The sequence below is a fragment of the Camelus bactrianus genome, chromosome 20 (genome assembly GCF_048773025.1).
Source record: "Camelus bactrianus isolate YW-2024 breed Bactrian camel chromosome 20, ASM4877302v1, whole genome shotgun sequence".
In the NCBI taxonomy this organism is placed as follows: Eukaryota; Metazoa; Chordata; class Mammalia; order Artiodactyla; family Camelidae; genus Camelus; species Camelus bactrianus.
The window spans coordinates 3,022,573-3,049,756 of record NC_133558.1 but is presented as its reverse complement, the minus strand read 5'-3'; the positions used below and the strand labels follow the sequence as shown (position 1 = coordinate 3,049,756).

At 47.4% G+C, this 27,184-nt stretch overlaps 1 protein-coding gene across 6 annotated transcripts in view; it reads right to left on the bottom strand.

The window, feature by feature from the left end:
- FARS2 (phenylalanyl-tRNA synthetase 2, mitochondrial) overlaps positions 1 to 16,792 on the bottom strand; it is a 247,342-nt gene extending 230,550 nt beyond the window's left edge. Inside the window, exons 1-3 of one of the 6 annotated variants that reach the window (XR_012500924.1) lie at positions 16,658 to 16,792; positions 15,648 to 16,252; positions 2,669 to 2,828 (exon numbers count right to left, since the gene is read on the bottom strand). Coding sequence is in view for 3 of the 6 variants with exons in the window: in XM_045505625.2 (XP_045361581.2) it covers positions 2,669 to 2,828; positions 15,648 to 16,252; positions 16,658 to 16,730 (838 nt within the window). In the remaining 3 variants the exon portion in view is untranslated. The remainder of the gene's footprint in view (positions 1 to 2,668; positions 2,829 to 15,647; positions 16,253 to 16,657) is intronic. The other 5 variants (XR_006719612.2, XR_006719611.2, XM_045505625.2 and 2 more) reach the window with 5 other exon arrangements.
- Positions 16,793 to 27,184: the final 10,392 nt, after the last annotated feature.

Genomic DNA, 27,184 nt, shown 5'->3' with positions numbered 1-27,184 from the left:
GGCTACTGTGTGAATGGGGTGAAAAACGATCTCACCGCTGGAAGGAAAGAAAAAATACAAGGCTTTTTTCACATACAAGACTTCAGTGCATAGGAACAAGACGTGTTCTCCGAGCAGTAAACCATCTGATGATAAAATGTGCAGCAAGACATAACTAAGAAGGGCTCTAAAGCAACCTCCTTCACGTTTCGACAATGGGAAAATGCAGAAAGCCTGAATCTCTCTGTGAAGAGGAACACTGTCTCCCTCAGATACAGAACCCCTCTACCCTCACCTGCCTCGAAAATGGCCTGAACAGCACCGTCCATCTCCCCGTGCCCGTGTTAACCGGATTATCACCACTAAAAAGATCCCAATTCCTTTCTTTTATCACGAAAGTAAAGAGAGGCTGGCTATAATAGGATTTTCCCATCAGCCATCTCCATCTGAAACCTGTTTCACGATTACATTATACCATTTTAATATGAAATATTCCAAACCAAGAGACAGAAATAGGAAACAGCCAACATCCATGCGCCCACTATTCAGTTTTATCAAATCACAACATTTTGTCATATTTAACTTCCTATCTTCCTTGGTTTAGTAGATCACTACGAACACTTGAAAGCCTGGTTCGTACCTCCTCCCTAACACCATTCTCTGCCTCCTAGAAAAAGATACTGGCATGAGGTTGAGGTGCTCTTTCTAAAACTGTATGTATATAAAGAACATATGTAATCATTCAGCGGTTTCTTAAATATTACATGAACTGTGCGTTTGACAGCACAGCAGTCAAGATCATCTAACAAACCTCACTGAAACGGGGAAGCTGAGGCTCAAAGACTGGAATGAGAATCCTTTCGAACACACGTTTGAGTTCGCACCTAAGCAGGCGAAATCTAGAGGGGTGAGAAGGCGGAGGCGAATGAGGGATAAGTGAGGACAGGACTGAGACTCGACGTCAGGCCAACACCGTGTACTACATCCTGTTTTTCTTTGTCAACACTTAACAAATGTTAGCTTTTTACATTTCTTCACGCATGAAGAGTGACAAAGGATGGCTCAGACGGTTTCTGTTTGCTTTCCCTGATTAATAATGAGGGCGAGCATCTTTTCACGCATTCTTGAGTCAGGCCAGCTACATCATCCGTCCCCTCCGTGTGCACCCATCTCTCTCGCAGGTGGGTTTCTGCTTGTTTACTTGCGGGAGCTCTTTACACATCAGTGCTTATGACATAGCACTGCTCTCCTGTCAGAAGGGCTGAAATTAAGACGGCTGGCCACGCTACACGTGGGAGAAGATGAGGAGCACGTGGAATTTTCATACACCGCTGGACGGAATGTACAATGGGACAAACACTTCAGGAAACAGTTCCGCTATTTCTTAGCAAGCTAAAATTCACCTGCCATACAATTTAGCCAATGCATTCCTAGGCATTGACCAAAGAGAAATGAAAGCGTACGTCCGTATGATGACTTGTCCACGAATATGCACAGAAGTTTTACCTGTAACATCAAGGAACTGGAGACAACCCAAATGGCGATCTCTGGATGGATGGACAGACAAACTATGACCTGGATGCTGCTAAAAAGGAATGAATTACTGATATACACTGCAACGTGGATGGACCTTAGAAAAATTATATTAAGTGAAGTAAGCTGGGGAAAAAAAAAGAGCACACATTATAGGATCTCATTTATATACATCTAGAAGGCAAAGTAAACAACAGTGACAGAAAGCAGGTCACTGGGGCCTGAGGTGAGCAGGCGCAGGGAGGAGCAAGGAGAGCTTACAAGGCACGGGGGGAGCTTTGTGGGGTGATGGACAAGTTTATTAGCTTGACGCCGCTAGTGGTTTCACGCGTGTGCACTGTGTCAAAACTTCCAAATTTGTGTAAACGTGTTGCTTACTGCATGTCAATTCAGTAGACTGTACACTTCAAATATGTAGTTTGATGTCAATTATACCTCAATAAAGTGGTTCTTTCAAAAAAAAAAACTCACAAGAATAAGAGAATAAAAGATAACCCTAACCACCCAGGGCTTCTGTCTTCCAAGCATTTTTAAAATCTAGGCCACAATTAAGGAAAACCTCTTTACTTTCTTTTTACATCTTTCTAAAAACAAAGCAGTGTCTTAAGCAAGTTAGAAATAGTTGGAGGGGGACATTACAGACAAAAAAACTTCTTGGAGCAATAATGGAGGACAAGTGACTAACGTGAGAACCCAGGTCTTCAAATGATTGCTTTTCCTCCAGGAGATGGGCTGCTAAGATTTTGCTGTTGGCAGTAGTAATCAGCGTGTTAATATGTAAAACCTTACACCAGGCCCCCTCCCACGGTGACAAATCTTGCCCCATGGACCTGTCTGACCTAATGATAATACAGTAACACTCCCACTCTGACCAGCCTGCACACTTTCTTCCCATTGATGATACTGACCTCAGTCCATTATCATTCTTATCAAAGGTTGTAATCATTTTTCCTTCTCTAGCTAATTCCATTTTCATAGCCTCCATCTCTTCAAATCGAATGAACCAGGAAATCCCTAAGTTCTACTGCACTGAGGACCGAAACCATGAAGCCACAACTTAGACCAAAAATCTAGACACAAGTAGGCTTAATGACTTTAGGAAGGTGGTAACTGTTGAATACGGAAGCCCCGGAAGACAAAGGCATTCAGTACCTACCATCTCCAAAAAGACGGGTCATGAGCCCAGTAAGTGTCTGCTTAAGATCAAACTCAACAAGCTTCGTGGCCTCCATGGTGTGCGTCTCTTGTTTATGGGCAGAGCGAGAACTTTGTTCAAAGAGCTGCAGGCTTTCTCCATCCTTCACGCCAGCAAATAACTGTAAACCAAGAAGAATGAGATAAATAAATTAAAATAGTATCCTGACCAGTCTATATCAAAAAACATAATACGGAAATAAAACTCAGTGAATCTTACAGTCAGCAAACCTACTGAAATTAAGACGCATTTGGTACCTACTTTGAACAAAGCACTATGCTACAAGCAGTGGGGAACCTTCAGGAAATTAAAAGACACCATTCTCATCTTTGCTGTCCCTCTGTTTTCCTTTGGCACTAATCTACCTGCAGTCACTTCCTCACAAGAGACATTATCCTCCATGCTAGCGGAAATATCAGTGAATCAGGTTTCCAGTTCCTTGCAGTGTGACCCTAGACTAGGGAAGGAGGGACAGTCTAGGAACAAAGTCCTCCTAGGCCTCGGCCGCCCTGGAATTCCAAAGGCCAGACAAGGCCGAAACGTGTCCCTGTACTTATTATCCAATAAACCCCAAAAAGTGATGTGGGAGCTAAGCCTTGGGAAACAGTGTGTAAAGGGGGAATAATGACAATAAATTAACAGACTTTATGATCGTTAAATAAAACAGTACATGAAAAGCATGGAGTACCTGGCTCATCGTGGTGGCAAAATACATTTTCCTCATTGTTGTCACAACTGTCATTACTAATCACAGGTGTTGTAAGTCAGAGGCTGCTGTGGGTTTTTTGGGGAGGAAGGGGTAGGTTTACTGATTGATTGATTGATTGATTGACTGACTGATTGGAGGTGCTGGGGATTGAACCCACGACCCCACGCATGCTAAGCAGGCGCTCTACCCCTGAGCTGCACCTTCCCCCCAGAGGCTGTTGTTACAGTGTCCCCATCTAGAACAACAAAGCAGGTCCTTATGTGTCAGGAGACCAACTCAGGATGGAGAGCTGACCAAATCAATCTACCATTCTTTCCACCCAAAGTCCCATGAAATCAAACATTAAAAAAAAAAGTTTTAATAAAAGACTGAATCAATTGCTGTTTCAAAGTAATACTGGGCTGGATAATTGGAACCAAATCTCCTGATAAATCTACTAAAAAGTACAAAAATTCTAAAAAGCACTGAAGAAGTAACACAATAGAGAGGATTTACCAAACAAAACTCTGTGGGGAAGCACGCAGCCAGAAAAAAAGCACAGCACAAAGCCAGGGAGAAACACGAGACTGTCTGCCCAGCCGAGGTTTTAAGTGGACATGGAACACCGGTCGTGACAGCTTATCATGCAAGTCAGGCCAAAGTGGAAGCTCACGTGTCCGAACAGGTTGGGACTAAAGGGTGATGAGGGTACTCGGGGGAAGAACAAACAAAGAAGTGCCCAGTTCTTGTACAGACTCCCAGCCAGGTGTCACCTCACCTGGCAACAGAGAGAACGTTAGGCCGTGGAACGCACTAGGGCAACCCCAGAGTGCTGGCTCCTCGAAGTGCCCAGCAAAATCGAGCACAAATCGGTTCAGAAAAAGGCTCTACTATCCAAGTCTCAAATTATTCCTGTAAGAACTAAAGATAGGGCAACTGCCATGTCTGTGTCCTTCAATATTTCCTCTAAAAATAACTTAGAACAAGAAAAAGAGAAAATGTAACTACTAAATGCCATGCCCTCAGCAGGAAACAAAGAGCGCCTCAACTTCAAAGTAACTGTATGTGGAAAAGAAGGAGGGAAGGAAGGAAGGAAAGCCAGCTGCCACAGAGACCGAGAGAGACGGAGGGAGAGGGGTAGAAAGCTACTGCGCCCCCACCCTTTGAGGTAAACAAGGACAAGCTGAGAAAAACTGAGGTGAAGAGGGGAGAGGGGAATCAGTGAGAAACTAGGCTGACCTCAAATCACCACCAGAGGAATGTAAATTGGTGCAGCCACTATGGAGAACAATATGGAGGTTCCTTAAAAAACTAAAAATAGAATTACCATGTGATCCAGCAACCTCACTCCTGGGCATATATCCAGAGAAAGCTAATTTGAAAAGACACACGCACCCCAATGTTCATAGCAGCACTATATACAATAGCCAAGACATATTAACAACCTAAATGTCCATGAACAGATAAATGGGTAAAGAAGTTGTGGTATATACATACAATGGAATACTATTCAGTCATAAAAAGAATAAAATAATGCCATTTGCAGCAACATGGATGGACCTAGATATTGTCATACTAAGTGAAGTAAGCCAGAAAGAGAAAGACAAATACTATATGATATCACTCATATGTGGAATCTAAAATAAAGATACAAATAAAGTTGTTTACAAAATAGAAATAGACACACAGTCATAGAAAACAAACTTATGTTTACCAAAGAGCAGAAGGGGGGAGGGGTAAATTAGGGGGTGGGGATTAGCAGATATAAACTACAAATAAAACAGATAAACAAGGACCTACTGTATACCACAGGGAACTATGTTCAATACTTTGTAATAAACTATAATGGAAAAGAATCTTAAAAAGAATATATATACATGTATAATTAAATCATCTTGCTGTACACTGCAGCATTGTTTGTAACTGCGAAGTATTGGACACAAAGAAATGTCTGTACAAAAGAGAGAACCTGAATAAACCACGGTCCACCCCCTACAACAGAGTACTTAGGGACGTAATAAAGAATGCGGAGTATCTCTCGGAAATGATATGTAATGATTCCCAAGATATACTGCTATGTGAAAAAAGTGGCATATATTATATACTACTTTTAAAAACCTTAATCCAGTACTTTTCATGTCAGAAATAAGGGGAAATAATAAAATACACACAGATCTGCTCATTTGTAGAAAACAAAAATAAACAAATATCACAGCAATGATGAATCAGAAATGAAGATTAACTGCCTACCAGAAAGTGGGTGGTAACAGACTCAGAATGAAACCCGGGCACATCTCTTAGTCTGCTGACTGTCCCTGAGGGGAAGGCAGTGAAACTCGCAGCTGCCTCCACCCCCCAGATACTGATGGAATGTCAATCTCCATCTCCGTCCCAGACACACAGACCCACCCCACTGGACGTGTCTCCTAGCAGAGCCGCCACGTAAACCTGCCCTGAAGTCCACTGGCTCTCCTGACCCCACCCCAACACGCTTCTCCTCCCGTGAGCCCGAACTCTGGGAGCAGCACCAAGAAGGCAAGCCACCTCTCACCTGCTTCCCCCGCCCTCCCTTCCCCACCTGCCGCCATCAAATCCAGCCAATCCCCTCCCTGACGCCCCTCCAGCCCCGCCTCGCAGACCTGTCATCGCTGCCATTTCTTCCGCTTGGTCTACATCGGTCCTCAGACGACCGACCCTGCCCTCCACGGCGCCATCCCCCGGGCTACCCTGCAGATTCCTCTCAAATGCCAACCCTACGGCACCCTCTTCTGCTTAAAAATTACAAAGGCTCCTCATTCTTTTGGAACTAGAGCTCCAACACCAAGAATTTACAGAGAAGGAAGAGTTCACGTCTCTCTCTGACATCACTTCCGGTCACCCCGCCGAGCTCCGGCCGCTCCAGGACACACGCCCCGCGGCGCCGTCCACCCTTGACTTCACACCTTCAAGTCCGCACCTCCCACCGCCTGGAACCCAGCACCCCATCTCTGCCTGCAGAACTTCAAATTCCTCTTGAAGAGCCTCTGGCCAGCCTCCCATCGTTACCCCTGGGATAAAGATCTCCTCCTTCTGGGCCTCGGCCTCTTCCCTTCACGCTGCCGACTGTGTTGTGCAGACGTTCCAGTCTCTCTGCCTTTCTCACTCGGCCGTGCACCAGAGGAGCGGCACTGAGTCAGGGTGTTACTCTACAACAAGCCCGCTTAGGATGAGGTTCCTAACAACGTCTGGCATCCACTCTCTGCCCAGTTCAGCTCAGCCAAAGCCAGTCACTGCGCCGATCACCTCTGAGCCCCGGGGACACGCCATTCGCCTCGAGGGTGACAGACACAGCCTGAAACTCTGACGGATGCAGCCTATTCTACTTGGCAGGCCCACCACTTATTAATTCTTGGTTCACAGGCAGAGAAATAAGTAAGAATCACTTCTAAAAATAAGCAAGTTCACATATCTTCGCACAGGAACTCCCAAGACTTCTGCTGCCCTGGATGCAGCAAGAAAATTCAATTACGTTATTCAAATCCAACCAGAGCATTTCAGCAAATACTAAGTATTCAAATCACTTTGGAAGAAGGATTGGGATGTCTTAGTGAGATGAACAGACAGACATATTAAAGGGATAGCCAACTCATCCAAGTGGATTTCAGCTGCTAATTTCCACGGGTTTTCATTTCTTTAAACAACTGGGCCCTCAGTGAGATCTTCTCCTGCTTCTTATTTGGGAGGACTCATGTTTGAAAGGGCCCAGCTAAACGCAGCTCTGTCCTGGGGTCTCTGTGGGAAGTCTGATCTGTTGTAGCTAATTGAGACTGAATCAGTTCTGTGGCTGCCTGGATTTCTGGGAACGCGCCACACGCCAATTAATCAAGTTACAGAGATTAGCACAGAGGAGGGTGCACTGAATCTGTGCACTGCGGAGGGCACACGGGATTGTCTCTGGCTGCCTGTCGCATTTCCTCTCCTTGCCGTGAGACCTGTGCCAGGGCAGTAATGGGAACAGATCTGCAACCGTCAACTTCTGTGACGAAAGATGTGGCGAAAGAAACATCCTGGTGGCTGAAAAGCTCCTTCTGCCAGGCAGCTGAACAAAGCACTGGCTGTCGAGGGTGCTACACCCGACATGAAGCTCAAGTTCCAAGTGGACACGTTCCAGGGGTTTCCAGCTGAGCCTTTTCGGGAAGCCCCCACGCCAGACCTTGACCTGCAGACTCAAAACAGGTTCTCCACGGCCCAACCCAGTCTGTCAAAATCTCAAGCCTCCAGGAGCGACAACTCAGGTTGAATATATCATAGAGGCTGTTCAGGTCCTTGAGAACGCATGCTCCCAAGGAGCCAGGGTCAGGAAGATGCTGGGGGCAGGAAGTGAGCACCCAAACCTCCACGCAGCGGACCCCCTAGCCCGCGGGGGTCAGCAGCGTCGTGAGGGCCAGCGGTGACCTCTGCCTCCTGGGTACTCGGGAAATCCAGCTGGTTATTTGGCTTTAATTAACTCCGACACATCATGAAAAGTATATTCTTCAGTACTTTCCTTCTCTTACGGGTTCTCCAAAGGGTACCAGTGGGAGAAGGATGGAGATTAACATTCCGCCAAGCTCTGGCCTACACAGAGGAAACATCAGAAACTTCAAAGCAAGAAAGTGTCAGGAAGCTGCACACAAACAACCTGAACGATTAGACACCTGCACGTGTGGAGGCAAAAACCAACAGGGCAACAACAAAAAGACCCCGTCCTGGCACGAACTGGAGAGAATTTCGCCCACTCAGCTGTCGACAAGAAAATCGTGGTGTCTGGTCCTCCTCCTCCTAGACCACGATGACAGACGAGAGAGAGAGTGCGTTTTCCTCCTCAGAGGGCCAGTCGGCTCATTTGTGATGTCAGTGGGTGAAAAGCAGCAGGACCCAGCAAGACTCTGGCTACACTGTCGCCTACCCTCAAGGGAGATGACAGAAGACATATGACTAACCAGCCACAGAAAAGACAGCAGTGGCTTAAAAAAAAGAAAAACAAAAAGAAGTAGATCAGACCTAAAAAAGTAGGACCCATGAGATAAGCGATTCACGTGGATGATACGCAGGTGGATGTACGCTTACCCAGCACGGAAAGGCCAGACATCTATTTCAAGGTAAACGGTGGGGGCCGGGGGTGCTGACACTTGCCGATCGCCTCCCACTCATCAGACACCCTGCCGGGTTCCCCGGCCACACTCAGGAGTGGTCCTTGTTTATAAACTGGGAGTTCGAGATTTGCAGATACTGACTGGTATACATAAAACAGATAAACAAGTTTACACCATATAACACAGGGAAATATACTCAATATCTTGTAGTAGCTCATGGTGGAAAACAGAAAAATGAACGTGTATATTCACGTATGACTGAAGCATTGTGCTGTACACCAGAAACTGACACAACACTGTAAACTGACTATACCTCAATAAAAAAAAAAAGAAAGAAAAAATAGTTATCCTTGTTTTAATTAAGGAAACTGAGGCTCAGGGAGGTTAAAGGACCCATCTACGGCCATCAGAGAGTGAGCTGCAGAGCCAGGATCTGACTCCCCAACGCTGGTGTCATTTCCAGAATGACAGACACTGCTAAGAGGAACATTTTCCACACATGATGCCACGACCCACAGATGGACTCCAAGAGCCAAGAAGCCAGAAGTTCAAGTCCTTCATTCAGTCCTGATGGGCAAAGAGTGCACAATTCCATACTTTCCAACTGTCATGTATAAATAAAGGTGATTTACTAGAAACTGGCTAAGTGTTTCTAGAATGTGGCATCCACAGAGCAAAACTGAGGTGTCCTCAGAAATGACGGGGACGCTGCGTGTTCCACTACAGAGTCAGGCTGCCCAGGACTGCGATGGTTAATTCTGTGTATCCGCTTAACTGGGCCATGGGGTCCCCAGATACTTGATTAAACTTTATTTCTGGATGTGTCTCTGAGAGTGTTTCTAAATGAGATTAACATTTGAGATTTGCAAATGTTAGCCACTATGTATAAAAATAGATTTTAAAAAAGCAGATTTCTTCTGTATAACACAGGGAACTATATTCAATATCTTATAATAACCTTTAATGAAAAAGAATATGAAAGCGAATATATGTATGCATATGCCTGACTGGGATATTGTGCTGCACACCAGCAATTGACACATTGTAACTGACCGTACTTCAATTAAAAAAAAATCTGAATCAGTGGACTGAGCGGACTGCCCTCCCCCATGTGGGTGGGCTTCACCCGTCTGCTGAAGACCACAAGAGAAGAAAGACTAAGAAAGAATTCTTTCCCTCTGCCTGACTATCTCTGAGCTGGGACACTTGTCTTCTGCTGTCAGACCCGGCTTCAGGGTAAAACTCCACCACCAGCTCCCCGTGGCCGAGACTTCCCAGTCTCCACAAGCAGGGGAGCCATCTCCTTACAATAAATCTCTTTATATAAAGCATCTCCTCTCCCCTGCCCACACACACAGCCCCCTGCAAGTTCTGCTTCTCTACAGAATCCTGGCTAATATAAATGGGCAACACTAAAAAGGCCCCACAGGCCTGGAACACGTTTGAAAAGTTGGAATCACCACAGTTCACAGGAAGGAAACTATCGCTGCCCCTTGCACGGTGCCGTGGGGTGGTTGTAGGTTTGATGCTGGTAGAGCCCTCAGCCGTCAATGGTTCTTAGCTGTACCATTGTGGATCTATTGTGGGCTATTTGTTAAACACTTAGAACGTGTTCAGGCCTGACGGACTCAACATCTAACAACTGGGTGTTAATATTATACGTAAAACCCTGTAATTCAAATAAGAACCATTCATTCCACTACTGCCAAAGCAGACGGATCCGTACTCCGCGTGGTCCCACCGCCAAATTCTCTGCAGCCTGACACACGATTGCTGTCAGAGTACTTTGCGCACTGAAGAGATGAGTGGCGGGGCAGCTCAGCTGAGGGGTCTGTCACCTCATCTGAGGGTAGTGAGAAATATCACCCTGGAGGTGGCGCCCAAATCCCCTTTGAAAATCGGTCTCTCACTCAAGGTCCTTATGCTGAGAAAGTTCTTCTTTCCATTCATCTGACGTAAATCCTTCCCTGCTTTGACCCTCAGTCATAAACCTTAAACGATACATACAACAAATTATCTGAATCCCAACACATACCAGGCCTCCAAGAGTCACCTCTTGGTCGGACGTGTGGTAAGATCTGTTTCCCACAAGACCCAGCCCCTTGGCTCTGTGCCTGCGTCTGACCTCCAGGTAGCTCTCTGCTTTCCAAGCTTTCTAAACACAGATCAACCACTGCCACTTTTGGATCGGGAATGACCACTACGTAGGAACGTTCCCTGCCCCAGGAGAGAGGCCCTTCAGACTTACACAGAGATTGTTCCCTTGGCTTCCCCAGATACGAACAACTCACCCTCCTGTTCCAGACAGCCTCTGACTCTTAACTCCTGACCTCAACCCAACAGCTCAAATCACCTAGCAAGCGCAATCCCAGCTTGGCAACAGGATCCAAGACACGACACAGAAACAGCAGAAGTGGGAAGAGGGAACCGACACAGGATAAGAGCAGGGTTTTCCAATGTACTCCAGACTGAGGCTGGGGATGAGCCACGTGACGCCTGAACTTGCTCCCTGACGCTGACTGGTGAGCTCACCATCTAGTCCAGGTGCCCATCATACCCCTTAAACTACATGCAAAGAGAGAGAGAGAGCGTGTGTGTGTGTTCGTTCGTGTCTAAATCTCTCATCCGATTCTCAAATGGTAAAAGGTTAGAAATCACTGCTATGATGAAATGCTGTGATGTCATACACATTACATACAGTCCGTATACAGCTAAAACAGGCCCTGTGTTTAGAGGATGTGTCTAGATTAAGAAAAGCCTGTTTTATCTTTCAAATTCACTCATACTAACAAGCTGACAACTTCACCGAGACCTACCCCAGACAAGGCTGGAGGATGACATCAGACAACAGAGTCCGGGGCAAAGCCCCAGAAGGAGGCCATTTAAAGTACCTGCCGAAGGGCACGCTGTTGGCTAAAGAGCTGGGGTAACCGTTTACATCTACGCGCAGCCTCGGGAATCTGAACGGACAGCTCACTGGGCTGTGTCACAGGCCGCTGGCCCGGCCGAGGCTGGCTGGTAGAGGCTGGCACCACCACGCCACCTGCACTGAGCAGGCCGAAGACGTGCAATCACACCCCCTCCACACAAGAGCTTCCAGGAGCGAGCCCCAGGCCGGGAGACGTGGGCCCTAGCAAGGTGTGACGTCCACCGTGAAGGAGCGGAACGTCGCCATGAAAACTCTTCTGCTGCTTCCAGACCGCACTGGAGCTGGCACAAGAAATGCCATTACTGTAATCATGCGGATTCAGGAAAACCTAACAAGGCCCTCTTGGCCTCCAGGAGCAAAGGGAGAACGTACATGGTGACGACGTCCTCGAGATCCAGGAAGAACGAGACGTGAGACGCAGAAGACACTCGCCTGTTTTCCTCTCGGTGCTGTGCTGGTTCGGGGCCTTTACCCTCCCGATCCCTGTACTAAGAACCAATAACTAGATGGCTTCTCTATCACAGAAATTAGATCAGAAACACTGAATTAGAATCAAGAGTAAATGCTTGTGCCTCCTTAAACGTGGCTTTCCCTGGCCATTCACTCACTGGGTGAGTAACAGCCCAGCTCCCTGAAGCCTTCCAGGTATCAGGAAAGGGAGCAAGCTGGCTGTGCCAGCATCAGTCCATCCCCTCTTGGCCACAAATCCACCCTTCACTGATGGCTCCGTGAAAATGGAGTTGAGCCCTCTGAGTACCTGTCCTCTGCCAGCTGGCCTGGTGTTAAGCTCAGGCAGCAGGGCTGGCTGGAGAGATGCTGCCTGCAGGACCCGTGCGCCCTGCCCCCTGCGCCACCACCCCCTGAGGCAGCTTCCCAGCACAGCACTTCCTGCAAGAGCCTCCCCCCGGACAGCTTCTCCTGCACCTCGGAAAGCAGATTTCCAGCAAATTCTAGAACGTGGCTCTCCAGCAGTTCCACCACCTCGAAACCACCAGCCACCTCAGTGCCACTCCACGAGCCACCCCTGGGGGCAGAGGGCTCTCTCGGGGGCTCAGCTTCGGTTTGGGGGCGGCAGCTGCTCCTGAATCTTCATTCTGTGCTCTCTCAAGCTCTCTTCTCACTCGCCACCCCGTCATCGCCCAATCATTACGTACAAGTGTTATTCTTAATAAATCTGTAGGTGAAGCTCTCCCCGATGGAGTCACGGGCGGCTTCTGCTTTGCAATCCAGCCCTGACCGACGCGCCGGCTCCTGGGAGGGCCGGAGCACGAGATGCGGCCCTGAGAGCAGCTGCCCGGCCAGAGGAGCCACAGAGGAACCGCTGCGCGGTTGGTGCCGGGAGCTGCCACCTCTCACCAGGTGGACGTGGGCAGAACCAGGGAGGCACCGAGTGCACGTTCCCCACCTCTACTCTGTGCAGGATCCAGGGTGGAGACGGGACGAGGCACAGGGAAGCCAGAGCGGCGCCCTGCAGGAACTGACTCACCAACTGGAGAACGAGGTGCCCAAACCCGCAGCTGGAGGCGGTGGGCGCCGACGGCTCCACGAGGTCACGGGCAATACGTGGGTCAGTGATGGGGCCTGAAGCTGAGGCCATTCATTTCTACCTTGTCAGAGGCAAGAACTAACTATCTGCAAAAGCCCTGAGCCACAAAAAACAGAGACTGGACTCTCTTGAAATGGGTCTCCAAAGCGCTCCCCATTCCCCCGTAGCGGGCTGGACCTCCAACCCAGTGGATCGTGGGTCCCGGCTGTGACCTGATGCCTTTTGCCTCCCTGTCAGGAGACAAACCTAAGTGCACATTTGAGTAGAGAAAAAGAATTTTAAAAGAGAAAGGCCATTTCAGCTGAAGTGTGTTTTTGACAGGGGGCATTCTCCCTAAAAGCTTCTGAAGAAGAGATTAGGGAGACATGATGACTGTAACCTATCAAGGCTAAACAAAGACGCCTTCAATAAAGCCGCTGCGCGTGAGGCTATTAAGGAAACCCAAAAACCACACGGTGGAGAATAAAACCTGTCATTCACTGAAAGACGGGAAAGCGATTTGGGGCAGAAAGCAAGAAGAAAGAGACCACCCTGGGCGCACAGCGAGAGCACCATGGGGGCGCGGAGGGGAAGCAGCCGCGAACGGCGGGGTTCTAACAAACCATCTGCAAAGTGGGAGAGAGTACCAAAGGGAGAGAAACGAAATTTTCTAACGATAAATGAGAGTGGCTTTCTAACACAGCTGAACCACAATGGATGCCAAAGGGGTCATTTGAAATGAAGGATGTCCACTCCACCAGGACCGAGTCTTTACAGGCAAGTGCACAGCCTACAGCGGAGCCCCAACCCACAGGAGAAAACGGGGAGCAACGTGATTACTTTCAAAGAGGAGCAGGATGGGAGATGAACTTGACACAGACATCGTGATGACGCAGTATTTTAGTAACTGCTGTGGTCAAGACTGTATCAAAAGCTTACCCCTCCGTACACCTTCACCCATCTCATCTACCAAAACATGCCCTTTTATTTCTGTGTGAATATTCATGAATTATGCATTCATTATAAAATATTTACAGCTTCTCTGTAATATAACTACATCTTCAGTTATTAAGACCTTAAGTTTTGTATTTCATAGACCAGTAAAAATTCCAAAAAATTCAAGGGACAAAGAAGAGGTTGGCAATGATTTATTTGGCCAAATATAGGCCAATTTTTAATTATCACCATCACTTTATGAAAGAAAGTAACAAGGAAGTCACCTCAGGACAAGGGAGAGTCTTTTAAAGTGAATAAATATACCTTTATAAGACTTTCTACATTGCTCTTACATTTTCAGTTTTCAGAGGGGAGGGTATAGCTTAGTGGTAGAGTGCATGCTTAGCACGCATGAGGTCCTGGGTTCAATCCCCAGCACCTCCATTAAAATAAATAAATAAACCTAATTGCCTGCCCGCCCCCCGAATAAAAACCGCCAGCATGAGGCTCACAGCTCCACGGCCACAGCTCACAGGGCTACCACTCCGTGGGCGCTTCTCCTTCTCATTTTTATGAGATCAGTGGGGTTGAGCACCTGCCACTGCCATGACCTGGTCCCCGTCTCGGGCGTCACATCTCCTCTGGCTCATTAATTGTAGGTGACTTTCCATCACCTGGCCATATGCCCCAGACTCTGACCTGTCTTTGTCCACTTCCTTCTTGTGTCCTTATTATCACTCCCAACTTAGGAAACAGCCAGCTGTTCCAAGTGGCAGAAGCGCTCATCTAGCAGCGCTGGGGTCGAGCTGGGGGGGGCCACGCCTGTAAAGGTAACTGACTTCTGTACGACCGCAGACTCACAGGAAGATAGTGCGTCCCGGGCAAACCGTCTCCTCCGACAACGTGACTTATCTAACACAACAAATGATGGTTACTCCTCAGCCTAAGGACACTATCCCTTTCCTGTTCATACGGACAGCCCATTTCCTGGAGTTCCGCAGGAGGGAGTTTTGTGATGCTAATTACCCATCCTGTTTCAATGAACATGTCTGGAAGAAGTACTAAGGGATGCAAGTCAGATATTTTCTGTGTCTCATTGATTCCATTTGTTTCTTACATAAAAACAGAGACAGTTTAGAAATGAATGAAAAACAAGTGGTTTTGCGCTTTTTTAGGAAACAGACTCAAGCTTTAAGGAATTGTCATCGTCTGCCCACAAAAAAAAAAAAGATGCCTACAACATATTAGGATGTCAGCTAACAGCTGCCAGGAGCGGGCGCTTTGGAGACTGGACAGAATGTCAGGCTTCCGGACCTAAAACGCTCTGCGCCGCCAAACACATACCTGGAAAAGAGCAATAATTACAAAGCCTCCCAATGGAAAAATGCAAAGCGCCCAAAGTGTAACACAGGGGAAGGCAGGGGAGGGTCTGGGGATGAGCACACAGCTTACAGTCTCAGCCAGCCAGCCCCCAGTCCCCTGCACCATCTGAGAAATCCACTCCAGTCTCACAGCACGAATACATCAGTAACCCCCGCTGACTGAGACCTGGGGTAACCTGACCGCAGGCCTCAGCGCTGTACCCCGAGCCATCTTGGATGAAGGGTATGTGTGAGCCATCGAGGAGGGTGATTCACCAAGGCAACGCACCCAGATCAAGGCCAGCAGCGCTGGCTTCACTGGGATGGACTTTCGTGGCCTCCGCCAGGCAACCCACCAAGCCCCAGGCGGGAGGGGCTCCGACTCACCTGGTGCCGGGAGAAGAGCCGCACGGCCTCCAGCTGGTGGAACACGGGGTAGTGCTGGGCGTCGATCTGGTCACGCCTGTAGACGTCGCCCACCACCAGGAAGGCGTCCAGCCCCGCGCGCAGCAGGTCCCACTGGTGCGCCGACGTGTGCGCCCGCAGCATGTGCGTCTCGTTCAGGTAGTAGTTGTCCCCCTTCTTCCGGCTCGGGTGGTCGGCCGGGATGAGCAGGCTGTCGAAGTTCTGCCAGGTGGTGACCACCGGGGACAGGTCGTCGTAGACGGAGAACAGCGGCGTCCCCGAGCGGCCCCTGAAGCGCTGGTAGAAGTGCGCCTTCACCCTCTCCTTGACCAGCCAGAGGGGGTGATGCTGCTGGTTGTGCAGGTTCCGGCCCACCTTGGACAGCACCTTCCGGGACAGGTTGCTATAGCCGTCCTGCGGGTAAGACTTCCCCAGCAGCTCCACCACGCCACCCGGGGCCCCTGGGGCGGCAGGCCGATGCTCGTGGCCCCGACAGACACCACTGGCCTTCCTCGCCAGGGAGACGTGCACCTGGACGAGCCTCCTGAGAGCCGAGCAAACCATGGTAGCAGCTTCTCTCACGGGTTCTGGAAAGAGCACACACGCGAAGCACCAGTTACATTGCACTCTGTGGCAAATGAGCATGTCCTCTGTCTCCTGCCAGCCCCCCACCGCCGTCCTGACAGCTGTGTCTTCCCCACCCCCGCCTCCACACAGACAGAAGGTCCAGTTGAGGGAATCTGCCAGCAGAGGCTCTGAATCAGAAGAATCAGGACTGTCGCTTTAGATCCCCTACCTCTAGCTGTCCTTTCTTAACATTTATATCCATGAGTTCAAAGAAAATTTCCTTTATCATGTCATGTCCTGAACCCCTCACGCTGAATAAAACCTTAAATGTGACACCTTCCTTTCATTCTGACTACATTCCAGAACCAAAAGCCTGAGAGGAATCACCTAAAGCAGGAGCTGGCTGGACCCCAGCAGAGTCTCACCAGTTAAAGGAAGCACGTGGTGACGTGCCGGCCTCTGAAGGGTGGAAGGAGAGTGTGAGCAACGTGCGCCCATTTCCACCTCTCGTCCTCACAGCCACAAAGTTCTGCCCACTTCTGACCACGCGTGACGTCTGGATTCATTGACCATCTTACAAAATGACATGAACAACACGTTGGGGGTTTTTTGTTGGATGTTTCCAATAAAATACACCACTTTCAGGAGTGCTTTTTCTATGTTAGACTTTTAAAAATAAAAATAAAAAATTTAAGGAAAGCTGACACTGAGTGAGAGACTATACCAACGGACAGCAGAAATTATTCTCACAGATGCAAACCTTTTTTATCCTCACATCTGGTCATGTCACTGAAACAGAATACCATTGCAGAATCCCATCAATGACATGCTGGTTTTGTAAACAGGCAACTCTCTACTACGCACCCACAGGAAGCCAGGAACAGTGACTTGGGAAGTGATTCAGAGCAGCCAGAGTCAGAGTACTGACCAGACTTTTTTTTTTAATACCCAGAATTTAATAAGAACAACACTGGACTTCCCAGCTGAAAGTCGCTGCGGTAGTCACCAAGCACTGGCTGTTCACGTCAGAAATGAGGTGACCAAGACCAGGCACAGCTGACCGAACCCCAAGCACTGGGAGAGCTGAGGTAGCAATGGAGGATTCTGGACCACTGACGAGGGCTCTCTGCCCCGGCCCAGAAGCAAGTTTAAGTTGACTCAAGGAGCTTAGCAACGAACACCTTTAGATGTCATACTCCTATGTTCATAAAAAATTTACCATGACCTTAAAGGAGCCAAGTCCATCTTCTAAAACTTTCCGTTTCTACCCACTGGGGCACTTTAAGGTATAGGACCCTGTGGCTGCTTTACTTCAAGGACCCTACAATCACAGTGAGAAAACACGTGACTTTGCGATATGATGTTGCATCGGGGGAGTTAAACTGCTCCGAGCGACCATCAAAAGCATAGCGAGAACGCCCCCAGCCAGCACGGGTCACCCGGAGCGTGGAGCTGAGAACCCGCTCCGAGTGGGATGACCGCGCGGGTGACACCGCTCGTGAGAAGCCTGTGTGGAGCTCGTCTGTCTGAGAAGTTCTCAGAGGCACTGGATTTATGCACGTGTGGCACCGTTTTGGCAGAGTTGTAGTGAAAAGCGTTTCTGGCTGACTTTCAGCAGAAATCAGTCTTCCCTCCGCAGCGTTCGCTGCTGTCACTGCGGTAGATGCAGACTTTAAATACTCACAGGCCGCCTTCCGCATCACAGCGCAGTCACGCTGGGAGGCTGCCAGCGCCAGGTCCTAGCGCCCTTGGCCAGACACGAGAAAGCACCTCTCCTGCCGGAGGCGAGTGCTGTCACCGGGCTCAGGACTCTCCCGGGGAAGGTGCTTCTGAGGCTGCAATTCACGGGTCGCTCACCCTCCTCGCCCCTCGGTTCCCAGCTCCCCAGACCCCAGACCCACTTCTAGGCTCTGATGCTACAGAGACGCCGCATCCTCACGCCACCCCGGGCTTGCTAAGGAAAGGTTTTCCTGCCCTTGCTTTCAGACTTTCTCTCTATCTGCTCCGCCCCATCTGTCACCTCTCCCCACCCAAAACAATTTGTTTGTTGTTTTTTTCTATTACCATCTCTTACAGAGGGAGCGTGACTATGCCAGACTTCCCACTCCCATCTGAGAAGTAAGTGCCTTTCTCCCCCGTCAAGTTTCTCTAATGCGAAGGAATTCATCTGGAAAAAACAGGAACCCAGGAAGACCAAGTCGGCGCCAGTCCCACCTCTGTGGTACAGTGGGCTTCCTCCTTCCAGCAACTCGGGGAGGCAAGGGCGATGCTCATTATTTTACAAAGAAACTAGGCTTCAAAGAGATTGTGCAACTTGCAAAAACTCATGCGTCTACCCCCAGACAAAGTTCAGAACTCTGAGCAATTCAAGTACTTCTCAATCAAACCAAGACTGTTACATTCAAATGACATCTCTTTAGTTACTGATCTTAACTTCTATCTTATCTGACCAATTTAGATTAAACCTCAGTGCATTTTAAATACAGGGATGAATGAATCAAAGAAAACACAGCAGCTTCCATGGTGGAAAAGAAATGCCACTCAGCTCAGGATCTGAGGACCAGACGTGCCCAGCTCCTGTTTTTGCAAATGGTGTTTGAGGATACCCCGCGACGCCCACTTGTTTCCCATCGTGGTGGCTCTTCCACTCCAAAGGCAGAGCTGAGGAGCTCCCACGCAGACCGTGCAGCCCGCCAGGCCTAAAATACTCATTACCTTGTCCTTTACAGGAGAAGTTCCAGCTTAACTCACTGAGAAGTTCTTCCACACTACTCAGAATATCTTCCTAGTCACAAATAAACATAGGTGACAGAGCCACTGAAAGTAACAAGAGTACAGATGTGAGCATTAAACGCGCTAACCCGGGAACAGAAGAGACCAATGGTGGGGAGGGTCAGGGCGACACCCCGGGCGAAAGGCCACACTGAGCAGAGACACCCATGGGGGGGACCCCAGGTGGGCCACATAGGCCCTCTGTGTATCAGCCTTGGACACAGTCCTTGACCTTATCGGCCCTCAAGCTCCTGTGCAGAAGATGCAGAAGGCAAGACCTACCTCATACGGAAGGGATTAAGCTACGTCCTGTTCATAATGTACTTAACTCATTGCCCCCGGTATCAAACACACAGGATAAGTCAACTTAAAAGTTAAAAGTGGTCCAGAGGCTTCTAGGTCCAGTAACAGAGCAGGACAGTCATTCGCTGAAGCAGATGGAGAACACATGATGACTTTTGTGTCTGTTCAAATGCTTTTCACATGGGTGTTTGTGGTGGGGAGGGAACAACCTGCTGAGTTCAGTCTGGGTGAGACGGCCATCCGATCATTCCTGGGACTCAGCCTGAGGCGAGGGCATGGAAATACGGTAAGAGATCTGTGCTAGCAAGGCAGGCCTTGGCGGTTACTCACGTAGAGGTAAGAATTAATGTTGTAAAGACGAGTAAGAACCCGTGGGAAGGTGAGAGTGAAAACAGAACTGGGCAAAAGACAGAGCCCTGGGAAATTATCCTATTTAAGGGAAGGGATGGAAAGAGTAAGAGAACCCAAGGGTTCTCACAGAAGCCTGGGGCACAGAGGCTCCAGAAGGAAACCTCTGTTATTTCTGAACCAAACACCACTGTATGTAATTCTTAACATGCCGTATTATTGCTATTTGTCTGTCTCCCTGTTAGATTACATGGTTCCTGATAACAGAACACACACAGCCTCTCTTACGTAAATGTTTGCATATCCGGAGTCCAGCATTACACCTGAAGCCGGGTGCAGGAGGAAGGAGGAAGGGAAAGAGGAGAAACAGAAAAGGATGGAAGGAAAATTGGTCAACAGGATCCACTGCAGCACAGAGCTTAGGCAGGGGGCAAAGAAAAGAGCTATTTGACAAAATGACTGATGGCTGGGTGAGGACAGAAGTTGGGTCACAATGGGGTCACATGAATGGACCATGTAAAAATGAAGGAGGGTACCAATCCGAGAGTGGATACACGTATTAAAAGCTTCTGGAACCAAAGGAAGGAAAGTTTAGGGAACATCCTATAGATGGCCCTGGTCTCCCAAGGAAATCTTTATATTCATGAAGAAAAAGAATCTGGATAATCTCAACGTTTACCAAGTAAATATAATTTTGTCATTCAGTAAGGAAGTAAGAGCAGAGAACAGTCACTTGGAAACTTTTCTAGATAAACTCGAAGGACAGTGATTAAAAAGAAAAAATAAAAGTTACTACACATTCTGGGAGGAATCCAAGAAGTCACCAACCAAGGGTTCTGGTGGCTGTGAGATAAGTGTATTGCTCTGACCACTTCTCTTTAGTACCAGACAGTCTACCTTCCCCGCCCACCCTCAATTTTTGCCTAACAGAGCCGTCTTCACTGGATGCTAGGCCCATCTTTAGATCAACCAATCGTCTCCAAGTCAGTTCTTCCTACAGGAAGAAAACAGTACAGCTCCTGATCAAGAAGTTAACGGCAGCTTTTGAAGAACAGTCGTAATAACAAGAATGCTCTATGTTTTATCAAACAAATTCACATGTACTTTGCTACTTGCTGATGCCCGTAATACCTCCTGAGGTACACACGATTTATTAGTCACAATTCGCAGATAAAGAATACTGGTTCATAAACAACATAACTCAATTCCCATGGATAAAAGCAGTGACTATGGGGCTCAGATCCTAATCTCCTAACCTTAAAATCCCATGATCTTTGCTCTAAACCTCTGAAAAAAAAAAAAAGAAAGACAGAGTCAATAAAAGCATGAAAACAAAGGTATAAGCAAGCGTCCCGCTAGTCGTTGGTAGAATGTGTTAGTCCTATAAAACGAATATAAAAATGTCGTGCATTAAGCATACAAGGAACTCCGTACCTCTCACTCCATCAGGACTTAAGAATAATATGCTGGATAGAGTCGGCAGTACCGAAACACGTGAGGAACCTCTCTTCCTTATAATTTACAAGGACATCTTGAGAGGTCGCGGTGGGTCAAAACTTTTTAAAAGGCTACTTAGGTAAATTCATGCTGACCTTTTTTCTCAGTATATTTTCCCATAAAAGTCTGAAGGAGGCAAACTCATCCTCCAGGCTCTCAGAGTGCGGGTCTTGGAGCTCCATAAAAAGTGCTCACTGCGGTTGCCGGTTGTTGACGAAAACAGGGAACACAGGAGTAGTTTCTCGGTCTGTACACTGTGGGCTGATTCACTCCCTGACATCTTCCTTCCTTCTTCTTCCAAATTATGCCAACAGACAGCATTTTAAATGACTCTGACTAATTAAAGGTCAGAGGATATAAATTATTACTGCACTCTAGACGGCATTTTACTGATGGTTATTATGTAACTTCACATTTACAGGAAAAGATAAAGAATTACAAATAAATAACCTGAAAAATAACAAAAAACCTGAAAGGAGCCTGCTCTTTCTCACGTTCGCGTTAGTAGCTGTTGGAATCAGCTGACCCCACGAGAGAAAGCCCTGTTTCTCCCACTTTTCTGGTCCTCTGTTCATACAGCTCAGGAATGCGGGTTATTGGAAAACACACTGGAGACAGATCACGGGTGTGGGTAACTGACGTGTACCGCCCAAACATGCCCTCGGGGATGGACGGCTCACTCGCCCAGGGCTGGTCCTCTCAGCCTCCTTGGAGGACAGCCTCACCAGAAGAAAAGTGCCTTCTCCAAAACCCTGCCTGCTTCCCGGCAGCCTGTATCCGTCACCACTGCGGGGGAACCATCCGGGACAAGGTGGCGGAGGGGCCCCAGGCAGCCGGCCGGGACCTTCACTGGGACTGCTGCAGCGCTGTGCCTCCCTCTGCCCACCTGCCCGTCCCACTGCCAAGTTCAACACCACACAGTTAAGAAGTGCCCTGAGAGCTGATCTTCATCCCGGAATTGGCCTCCTGAGACTGCGACAGAGCAGGGTGCTCTGTTCTTCCTCCTAAAACACAGCTTCACTGCCACCCTGACGCTCTTCTTCCCACTGATCAGGACAGTGTGTGTGTGTGTGTGTGTGTGTGTGTGTGTGTGTGTGTGTGTGTGTGTGTGGTTAAAACAGACATAACATACAATTCATCATTTTTAAGTGCACAGCTCAGTGTCCTTTATTATCACTTTCACGATACTGTACAACGTCACCACCGCCCGTCTCTGGACCTCTCTTTATCATCCCCAACTGAAACTCCAGGCAAACAGTTTTAAAAGCAAAATTCTACAGTGAAGTTTTAACACTGTGAAATCCTCATGTAAGCGAGGTTGAAGTTCAAGTCCACTTTCTAAAAGTGTCAAAAGCCATGTACTTAGTTCTATGTCCCAACTAGGACAGAAAAGGCTTCCTGAAGAACTGGCAGCGGAATTGAATGCGGGCAACAAGGTGTCTCAGCAGCACACTTCACACCAGGCCCCCTCCCCAGCCTCTTCCGTTGCAAATGTTACTCTTACTAACACGGAGCTCGTTCTGAACATCGCCCTGAAGACCTTTCTGCAGCGATGGAAACGTCCATATCTGCACCATTAAATACAGGGGACACCAACCACATGTGGCACCTGAGGGACTCAATTTTTAATTTTATTTAATTTTACTTAATTTTAATTTAAATTGCCACCTGTGACGGGTAGCTACCATATTAGAGCAGATCTGGACCCTCACGTAAGAAAAATGGGAATTCTATACCCAAGAGAATGAGAACTGATCCCTGAGGCTGTATCTTAATATACAAACTAGCTTCCAAAATAATCAGTGGATTTCAGTTTTATGTAAATAGAAGGAGATATTCACTCTCGAGCAGAACACATTTTTTAAAAATTAGAAACTAGGAAGGCCTACAGAGGTCACTGAGTAGGTTACTGAGTCCAGAGCTCACATTTTGTAAAAAAGGAAAACAAGTCACAGACTGGCTGTACTCCTCCATCTGCAGCCAATCAAGTAGTCGGAGGTGATAACAGAACCAGCGGCCTGATTCCCAGGTAAACGTTCAGTCTACTGGTTAATTCCAGTTAAGATCTCACTTCAACGTGGAATCCAAAACATTGGAATACACAGAAGCAAAGAGTAGCAAGGTGGTTACCAGGGGTGGGAGGTGGGGGAAGTGGGCAGGAGTGCGTCAAAGGGCACAAAGTTGCAGTCTGCGGGATGAAGACGTCGTGAGAGCCAATCAATGTACAGCAGGAAGACTAGAGTTAATCGTGCTGCACGGAAGCCTGGAAATGCACTAAGGGGATGGATCTCAGGCTCTCTTATTAGACACAAAAGAAGGGTAACTCTACCGGACAAGATGATAATGTTAGCTTGACTGTGGAAATCATTTCATTAGGTGCACATGTGTCAAATCATCATCTTGTTTACTTTACATGTATACATTTTTATTTAAAAATTAAGCTAAATTAAGTAAATTAATGAATCAATAAAAACATAAAGGTATCTGAGGCATCCTATTACCTGTTAATGGATTACACCTGGCTTCTCCTGGGTGTCCAAAAGGCCACGCTGAGAACGCTGTAAACTTTCTTTACCACGATGAGTCCAGCAGCGTCAAGAAGCAGTAAAACACACAAACGTCTGTTGTTAGAAAGGATGGATTTGTAGCTGTTTACACAGTCTTTCAATCGCCCTCAGTCTCGTGCGTAAAGGGGAGACTAAGCAGTGCAGGGAATCTCCCGGACTGTAATTTCTCTGAAGCACAATGAGCTTAGTGGAAAGGGCCGCGGTGAGCAGGCACGACCACCTCTGGTCACAGCCACACAAAGACATCAGGCACATTCCATTCACCTGCAGACCCAGGGCTTTGACAGCGTCTACCCAGAAAAACAAAGCTTGCCTCAGTCAATGTACAGTTTACACATTTTACCCCACTAAGTAATGCTGGGGAAATGGCCAACTTCCACCAACTTTTACTCATAAAAGTGCAAGGCAGGAGTATGTTTCTGTTCCTGCTGAGTAGTTTAAATACAAAGAAAATGTCTGTAAAAAGGCAGTTCCCTATATTACTGGTGGGAGTGTTACTGGTGCAGCCTTTCTGGGGAGCAGTTCAGCTCCACCCAGAGACTGAAAACTGTTCACACCCTTTGACAGGGTAATTACCCTTCTAGGAATTTATCACAAGAAATAATGTAAACGAAGGCACACATGAAACACAAAGAATTTTCATAACAGTATGATTTATAATAGGAAAAAATTACAAACAACATAAAGTTCCCCCAGAGCGAGTGATTAAGTAAATTATAATAGAACTACACAGTGAAACATTGTGCAATCTTAAATTATAACAGTTGTAAAGTATGTAGTCAATGGCTTAACTACATACTTATAAAGGGATAAACAGGATATAAAATTGTATGTATAATGTGATCTTAACTCTGTATATATGTATCTATAAATACATGCATATTATATTTAGAAACCATGGAAGATCCAATAGCTATTATCCCTGGTCCTTATTTTCTATTTTCATATTTCTAAACTTTCTAAATAGACATCTATTACATTTTTATTAAAACTGTTATTTGGAAATAATCGACTTGTAAGAAAAAAGTTATTTAAAAATATGGCAAGTTGAGCTCTGGCCATTTTAACAGGCTGTATTAAGCCCACTTATAATTATATGAAGAATAAATGCCAGTATGGGGGGAGGGTATAGCTTAGTTGTAGAGCACATGCTTAATTAGCATATACAAGGTCCCGGCTTCAAACCCCCGTACCTATTAATTAATTAATTAATTAAAATAACTCCCCCCAAAATAAAAATTTTTTTAATTTTTTTAATTAAAAAAAAAGAATAAATGCCAGTATAAACATAACACTGCCATAGGTGGATTAATTGCATTCAGTGACCAGCTAAGAGATTAGTTTTTATAACAACACAGGTGTTGACTTGGAATAAACACGCCCAACATGAGAGCTGTGAGTTTCAGCTTTATTTGGGGACTTACTGAGGACTATAGTCCAGGAGACGGCCTGTTACATCGCTCTGAGAAACTGCTTGTAAGAGGCAGAGGGAGAGGCCAGTGTAGTACACATGTGACTTTGGAGAAGGGGTACGTGCAGTCAAGCACACGTCTCACTAGGTTACCGTGAGCCACAAGGAACAGATACCTCAGTTAATGATTCTGGTGCTTTCCTAAGCATGCCGAGATGCAAGAATACAGCTCATAAGAAATTTCTCCTAAAATACTTCCAACAACCTAAAGGCCTCTTGCCTGTTTTCCACCACACTGAGCGTCTCATCCTGATCCCCACCCCGAGTTCCTTTCAGAGTTACTGCAGGTCAGCAGCTGCGGGCGCTCGTGACGTGATTCTTGCAGAACAGGATGTGGACAACACGCATGCTTCGTGTTACACAGATGAAACGCTTGGCACGTAAAACCCTTCTCTGCCTTTCCAAACTTCTTCCCCTAGCTACAAATCAACTGTCATAAGCACAACGCCAAGCACTCAATGCCATTTTTCCCAAGACACTCAGATTTCCTAAGAAATTGGTAATATGGGGCTCTTATACCAAGGAAATGTTTCTCAAATATACCCATTAACGAAGTCTGTAATACATGTTAAAGCTACAATGATGTATTTTAGTAAGAAAAAATACTTCTAATTTCTACGGAAAATATTCACTAAAACGTAGTTCAAACTAGGCTAACACATAGGCTGTATTACTGTCTGGGGCTCTCCGTGTTGCTCTCACTGGCAACTGTAAGCCTCAACTGGACTTCTGATGGTGGACCGGCAATGTCATTCTCAAATGATGGGCCAGCCCTGACACATGGCCGGTCCCAGCCTCCTGCCGCTTTCACGTGGGCTTCTACCCAAGCAGGCTCCCCTCAGCTGAGCCCCCTCGCTCATCGCTATCACTGCGCACTCACTGTTCAAGGCCAGGGGTTAACTGATGACCCATCCTGCACTACTGCTTATGGGGACTGTTCACCCACTCTGATGTGTGTGTTCCAACACCAGGCAATTCTCCGACTGTCTGCAGACACCAGCTGGGTGTCCTACAATTTAACTCAATTCTGACAGTATCTACCTAGACGTAGCATTAGATCCCACGGGTGAAGGTCCCACATGACTGCTGTCTCTCCCCACTTAAGATGCCAAGCTCAAGTCCAGGAGATCAAGCAGACTGCAAGTCAGAGGTTCCCCTCCTTGGGTTCAATTACTTGGATGGGGTGGCTCCCAGAACTCAGGGAAAGAGCTGACTACTATATTAGTAGTTTATTATAAAAAGACATGACTCAGGAGCAGCTAGATGGGAGAAACGCACAGGGCCAGGTGCAGGGGAAAGGTCACAGAGTTTCCACGCCCTGCAGGCACACCACCCTCCCAGAACCTCTGCATGGCCACCAGCCCAGAAGCTCTCTGAACCACATCCTTCTGGGGTTTTAGGGAGGCTTCAGTACCAAAGCATGACTCACAAAATCACTGGCCACTGTCATAAGCACTGAGATCAATGTCCCACACAAACCCACCTCCCCAGAGGTCTGGCTGGTCTCCCTGGCAATCAGCCCCCATCCTCAGGTTACCTAGGGGCTTGCCAGAAACAGCTCACTAACACAAACTCAGGTGTGGTGGAAAAGGGCTTGTTCTATGAATAACAAATAGACACCCATTTCACCTCCGTGGCCCTGGAGCTCTTTAAAGAACTGAGAACAAACCTGAGTATTGTAACAAAAGATTTCCCCCGCGGTGACAAATTACAATCAGAAGGGTTTTAGGGGCCATGTGCTAGGAACAAGGAAGAAGACCAAACATATTTCTCACTATAAGTTGCATTATCACACCTGCGTTCATGACGTCACGTCATCATCATCCCTGCTCTCCTCAAGCCTGTCTGAATTGAACACCATTCAGCAATTTCCCCATCGTTCAAGGAATGCACGAGAGGTGTGAGTATCAAATTCAGCATCTGTTCAACTTAATCACTGTGCTGGCTGATCAACTTCTGGAAGAGGAGAAACGTGGGGGCATCTCTGCATTAGC